This window comes from Pygocentrus nattereri, chromosome 8 (genome assembly GCF_015220715.1).
Source record: "Pygocentrus nattereri isolate fPygNat1 chromosome 8, fPygNat1.pri, whole genome shotgun sequence".
Classification (NCBI taxonomy): Eukaryota; Metazoa; Chordata; class Actinopteri; order Characiformes; family Serrasalmidae; genus Pygocentrus; species Pygocentrus nattereri.
The window spans coordinates 46,426,700-46,433,006 of record NC_051218.1 but is presented as its reverse complement, the minus strand read 5'-3'; the positions used below and the strand labels follow the sequence as shown (position 1 = coordinate 46,433,006).

General features: G+C 52.0%; 1 protein-coding gene across 4 annotated transcripts in view; it reads left to right on the top strand.

Annotated features, from left to right (window-relative positions):
• The first annotated feature begins 426 nt into the window (after nucleotides 1–426).
• znf711 (zinc finger protein 711) overlaps nucleotides 427–6,307 on the top strand; it is a 7,573-nt gene continuing 1,692 nt past the window's right edge. The window contains exons 1-8 of one of the 4 annotated variants that reach the window (XM_017685731.2): nucleotides 427–584; nucleotides 2,904–2,991; nucleotides 3,186–3,284; nucleotides 3,566–4,054; nucleotides 4,294–4,452; nucleotides 4,939–5,076; nucleotides 5,328–5,465; nucleotides 6,191–6,307. The exon at nucleotides 6,191–6,307 is cut by the window's right edge and continues 27 nt beyond it. In XM_017685731.2, the coding sequence (XP_017541220.1) occupies nucleotides 3,206–3,284; nucleotides 3,566–4,054; nucleotides 4,294–4,452; nucleotides 4,939–5,076; nucleotides 5,328–5,465; nucleotides 6,191–6,307 (1,120 nt within the window). In that variant the 5' untranslated portion in view covers nucleotides 427–584; nucleotides 2,904–2,991; nucleotides 3,186–3,205. The other 3 variants (XM_037540640.1, XM_037540639.1, XM_017685732.2) reach the window with 3 other exon arrangements.

The window sequence follows — 6,307 nt, the reverse complement described above, 5'->3', positions numbered from 1 at the left end:
TGTGTGGTGTTTCACTGCACAGATGGGTTAAATGCACCGGTCTGAGATCTACTCTGTTCTGAATGCAGGAGAAGCGTTAATCGGGCCATTAAAGTGAGTTTGTGCCGTTGAGCAGGTCTGCCGGTGTAACTAACCATCATCGGTGTGTGTCGGGACTGCGCGCTACTCCTAGCCGAACGCTGATTGGCGCTCAGGTGCCCAGGTGTGTCTGAGGCTCTGGGGGCGGCGATAAGCGCTGCTTGGTGTTCTTAAACCCGGAAAGTGCGTTTAATCGAAGCTGGAAGCGGCTAATCAAAGTGATCGATATGATTCTCTATGATGTGACGTAAAGACGGCGGCTCCGGGCTCAGGCCGCGCGCACTGCCACCCCCCTCCCCCCCGTCCTCCTCCCCCCTCCCCCTCCCCTCCGCCGTGAGCGCGCAGCCTGATTGGCCGAGCCAGGCCTGGAAAAAACCATTGCTCGGGGATTGAGAGAATCTGCAGGCCGCAGCGGCGCTACCGTAGCAAAATAAAGCAAAACCGCCCGGCGGACACCCGCCAGCGCCGCGGGCTCGCCGAACACGCCCGAGGGAGCCGGCGACCAGGTAAAAAAGCCTGTCTGTCGACGTCGGAACGGCGTGAAATCTCGCGCCGCGGGCCCGCTCGGCCTGCGCGGCCCGGCCGAGCCTGTCGGGCCGGAGCTCGGCGGGGAGCAGGCGGCTCGCCTTCAGCGCGGAGAGCCGCAGCGGGCGGCGGACATGGCGCGCAGGCGAAAGGCGTGCGGGTCAGGTGGCCGGCCCGCCGGATAAGCTGCCGTGGACCGGGGGTTCGGGGCGTTTTCCGCCGACTGCTCAGCCGAGCGGCCGCCTTTCTGCTCGGCTAGCGCCGCCGATGCTAACTAGCGTTCACTAAGATGGCGGAACACAAGATGTCGGACGCGGCTGTTCCGCTTCTGGGCGGCGGCGCTCGGGGATCCCGGCCCGGCGCTTCATTCTGAGGACCGCCGGCGACTCGGTTGCGCAGCAAGAGGGAAACCCGACGGCAGAGGCGGTTAATTCTGCGTTAACCTAGCGGACCCGTTCACGTCACCGCGAGCTACGGCTCCGTGTTGGAGCGCGCGCGCACGCAATGGCCATGATTCCAGCGGTGTCCGAGTCGTGAGTGAATCGTTCGTGTGAACCGGTTCTTTTCCAGCGCGCCGGTCGAGCCGACTCGCGGCTGAATCGCGCTGTTTTTGTGTTGTTTACGCCACAGGTCTCCATCCCTGCTTCTGGAGCCCTGCTGCACCTTAGTGTTTGTCTCCACCCCTGAATCCGCGTTAACGGCTGATTCAGTTCGTTCAGCGGGGCGCTGAAGCAGGGAAGACGGTCAAATGTGGGAGTCCAGGTCCAGGAACCCTGGACTACGCAGTGTTTATACCCGTGTTGTGGGTGGAGGGTCTTTTAATAAAATGTTTTTTTTTTCACAGCGTAAATCTGAAGTTATGAATCATACCTTGTATATTGGGGGGCATCTTTGAATTCGCGTTCACGTTCTCTCTATAAACGGTGGTCGACTTTACTGGCATGCTTGCAGTTTGAGCATTCAGTCTGTCTCTATTAGCCTAAAAATAATCAGCGACGTCGGACTCGCTCGCTGAGCCGACTCTCGGTTCACCTGCAGGAGGTGCGCCTTGAATCAGTGGCTCGATTCATTGAAACGGACCGTTCAAAAGAGTCGACTCGCCACACGGAGTCGAACCTCCCATCTCGTGTGATTTGCGCTGCAAGCTGTGGGAAGATACCGGCGCGACAAGAGGAGGGAACGTGAAAGAGGAGGGAAATGCACAAACACGCGGGTTGTCATGAAATCCTCACACAGGAGTCAAAGCGGTGACTCGTTTGTTCGATTCCGTGGGTTTGGGAATGGTGTGAAAATCGGGAAAACCGCTTCGTTTTTGGCGAGTAGGAGGAATGTCCCGTGTTGACGGGAGGCGGAGACATTACGTCATGTTGGAAATTCCCTCCACACTGTTTGAAACGACTCCGTGGCGAGGAGTGAACGGCTTTCACCGCCATCCGTACGTTTTATTCAGCCGCACTTCATTTACGCGCAGGCTTTGATTGACCCGCACTGGCCGGACACCGTATTCCAGCTGTTTAGTAGTCAAAGCGACTGGACTTGTGGTTTCCTCTACATGAGCTCCAGTCCAGTCCAGTCCACTACCAGAGCCGGTTTATGAGTCCTGGCCACTCCCTGTTTCTCCCATTATATCAAAACATGACGGCTGAACAGCAGGGGGCGCCCGCGAGTGGGTCCTCAATGAATGGGAGTGAATGGAACTCAACGGCTGGAAGCGAACAGTTAAAATAGTTTCTAATCACAGAACTTCCCTTTAATTTCAGACGGCAGGAGGCGGAGTTTCACTAAAACAGCAGAGAAAACTCACCTGTGCTTCCTTTATTCTACAGTAAACAGGTGTTGGGCAGCGGGAGGCGGGGCTCTACTGCTAGAGCGGGATGATTGATGGGCGAGCGGAGCAGCTCATTGGCTCTTCACGCTTACTGACGTCATGAGGCGCCGTTTTAAAGCTCTTAAACATAACGGCGGCGTTAAGATGTTTTACGGTACGCGCTGATCAGGAAGCGACCGCGTTCTTTTACACTAAAACTGATTTTGGTCAAACGCTCCATGGCAACCCGTTCATTCTGGGCTCACTCGGGAGCGCCCTCTAGCGTCCGAGGAAACCCGAAGAGATTGCAAAGCGGGAATTCTTCTCTCTAAAAGTTCTCTGTCGCTACCTAAATGACCAAAACCCTGCACGCGTGCCGCCTTTCAGCTGACCGCTTGCTTAGTCCAGCGGAGCGCAGCGCTTCATGACCACTGCTGTGATGGTGATGCGCGGTAAACCGGCTGCTGCACTAATGGCCTCTTCTCTTTTACAGACTTTTGCCTCCCAGATGACACCAGTACAGCGCTGCTTCGTATTCGGCACTTTTACGAGAACTAAACAAACGGTCATCAGATGTGAAGGTATGTTGGCTGGTCCACCGGGCGTCGCGTGCCGCAGTGGATGTTTCTGCGTTTTCACCTGAGCTCTGTAGTTTTATTTTTTAATAACATTGAAGCAGAAAACGGCCTCATGCGTTGTTAGAAACGACATTCCTCTGTGTTGCGTTATTTAATGTGCTCTGTTTTTCTCTCAATGTGCCCCCTGGTGAACGTAGCGTCGTGAAGAGTCATAAAAATGGATCAGGGTGGAGGGATCTTGGAGCTTCACTCCCAGGATTTGAAAATGCCCCACACGATGATAATGCAGGATTTTGGTAAGGGAAGGTTGTGGCAAAATGCTTATGGTAAGCCGGAAGGTGCACAAGGTAGTTTTCCAGTTTTCACTGCGCAGTAATCTTCTTAAAGTGCTACTGATGTTGTTATCGTGACATAACGGTGTCGTAAAACTCATAACGTGTCCGTGTGCATCTCTGATGCCCTATTTGATGATGATGCGTATTCACTCTGCCTCCAGCCCATCTTGCTGCCTATTCTGTGGTTTGCCTGGCTGGTTCTGAGTCTGTTTGTCCCTGTCCTGTGTTGTCCGTGTCCACAGTTGCAGGGATTGGGGGCATGGCGCACATAGACGGCGAGCACATTGTGGTGTCCGTGCCCGAGGCGGTGTCGGTATCGGACGTGGTTACTGATGAGGGCATCCTGTTGGAGCATGGCCTGGAGGCCGAAGTGGTCGAAGGGCCCGACATCGGCCATGAAGATGTGATCACCGCAGAGGGCGTCATCATGTCCGAATCCATTCTGGGGGCCGAGGTGGCCATCGAGGAGGCTCTGGATGCAGACCACCATGTCCTGACGGCCGACTTGATCGAGGAGACGGTGCCTGACCAGGTTTTTGTGGCCGACCTCATGTCTGCGCATGAGGACAGCCCTCTGGACCACGAGCTGGTATCAGAAGAGGTGATGGTCACCGACGCGGAGGCCGTCATTCAGGCTCATGAGACCATGCCTACTGGCGTGACCCTCAAGAACGAGGATGATGATGATGAGGATGGCAAGAGCACCTCTGAAGACTACCTTATGATCTCATGTTAGTGAATTCTAGCCTTATATAAATGCTTGGCCTGGTTTTGTGGGTCCGTTTGTTTGCAGATGAGTTCTGTTCCGTTATCGGTCTAACGTAAGTGGTGTTTCCACAGACCTTTGATTCGTTAGTCAGGCGAGGGTTTGGGCTAAGCTGTGGGTTTTACAGTACATAGATCTATAAAGCAGAATGCCAGGTGCGCCTGGCTGTTCAGTCACGCATTGAATTTTCCCCCAACCTTGCAGTGGATGATGTGGGAGAGAAGCTGGATATCGGTGACACCCCGTTAAAGATCAGCGCGGAGGTGGGCCAAGATGACGATGGATCCAAGGAGGACGAGTTCGGTTCTGAGGTCATCAAAGTGTACATCTTCAAGGCTGAAGGGGATGAAGATGTGGAAATAGGTGACCGTTTTTGAAGATTTGATTTGAAGACCAATCTGAAGGCAGATTGATGCTTATAGCTAGTCTGGTCATAGTTGAGTGGTCAGTCATAGAACAACACAGAAAGAATACATTAATATCCTTTGTCCTAATGACGGCGTACAGCAGCAGATTATATACTCTGAATTGTACTGTTATGTACAACACATGACTGTTTACTAGTGCTTAACATAGCGTGTATACATATATATTGTATTTATAGTATTATGTGTGTATATATACTTATAATTCCTAGATATGTTTATAGTTGTGTGTATATATTCATAGTTATATATTTCAGAGTCATATCTGAGCCTGTTATTGCACATTTGCACAGTCTGTTTATCCCTGTGTGTGACACACACACACACACACACACACACACACACACACACATATCCTCCTAAGCCAATATAGTTGGAGTTGAAACACACTGGAATTTTTATTTATGTATTCGTCTTGGTGTAGGTGGAACAGAGGTGGTCGCAGAGAGTGATTTCCCCAATGGGCACGCAGTGTTGGAGCCAGCAAGCACGGTCCGAATGCCCAGGGAGAAGATGGTATACATGGCAGTAAAGGACACCAGCCAAGGAGACGAGGACATCAGTGAGTTAAAGCGAGGGAGATGGTGCATCCATAGAGCACCTGGTAATAACAAGGCATGTTTGTAGACGGGCAGACGTTCAGTGCGTGGTGTTTCTCCTGCTCTGGTTTGAGGGGTCCGCCGGCGTGTTTAACGTTTTAGGGGCTGATACCACGCTAACGTTGTCATTTCTGCTTTGTAAATGTATAGCACTGATGTTTCCTGACTGGTAGGTTGGTCCATATCTAAAACATGCTACATGTTCTGTACATAGATGTGTCTGAGATGACTGACCAGGTGTACATGGAGGTGATTGTTGGGGAAGATGAGGCTCCTGCCATCCAGGAAGCACAGTTGGAGGAGTCCCCATCTAATAAGACCTTTGTTCCTGTGGCGTGGGCTGCTGCTTATGGTGTGTTTTTGTATGTAGTCATAAGGAAATACACCAATCAGCCATAATTCTGACCACCTCCTCGTTTCTACCCTCACTGTCCACTTTATCAGCTCCACTGACCGTATAGCTGCACTCTGTAGTTCTACAGTTACAGACTGTAGTCCATCTGTTTCTCTGATACTCTGTTACCCTGTTCTTCAGTGGTCAGGACCCCCATGGACCCTCACAGAGCAGGTACTGTTTGGGTGGTGGGTCATTCTCAGCACTGCAGTAACACTGACGTGGTGGTGGTGTGTTAGTGTGAGTTGTGTTGAGTTTTTAAACACCTCAGTGTCACTGCTGGACTGAGAATTGTCCACCAACCAAAAATATCCAGCCGGCAGCATCCTGTGGGCACTGATGAAGGTCTAGAAGACGACCGACACTAACTGTGCAGCAGCAGATGAGCTGTCGTCTCTGACTTTACATCTACAAGGTGGACCGACAAGGTAGGAGTGTCTAATGGAGTGGACAGTGAGTGGACACAAAAGGGGGCTAACAGAGTATCAGAGAAACAGATGGACTACAGTCTGTAACTGTGAACTACAGAGTGCAGCTATACGGTCAGTGGAGCTGATGAAATGGACAGTGAGGGCAGAAACGAGGAGGTGGTCAGCGTGTTCTGCACAGTTAAAGATTACGGTTTCCTCACCCCCTGATCTGTGAACTGCCTTTTCTTAGTTCTAACTGCTGTTTCACCGTAGGTAACAATTTGGAGTCTCGATTAGAGAGTAAGAACGGAGCAGCCACTCCCTACCTGCAGATTACCGACAGCATCAGCACAAGCCGAGCTCTCAAACAGAAGATCAAGAAGAAGAGGA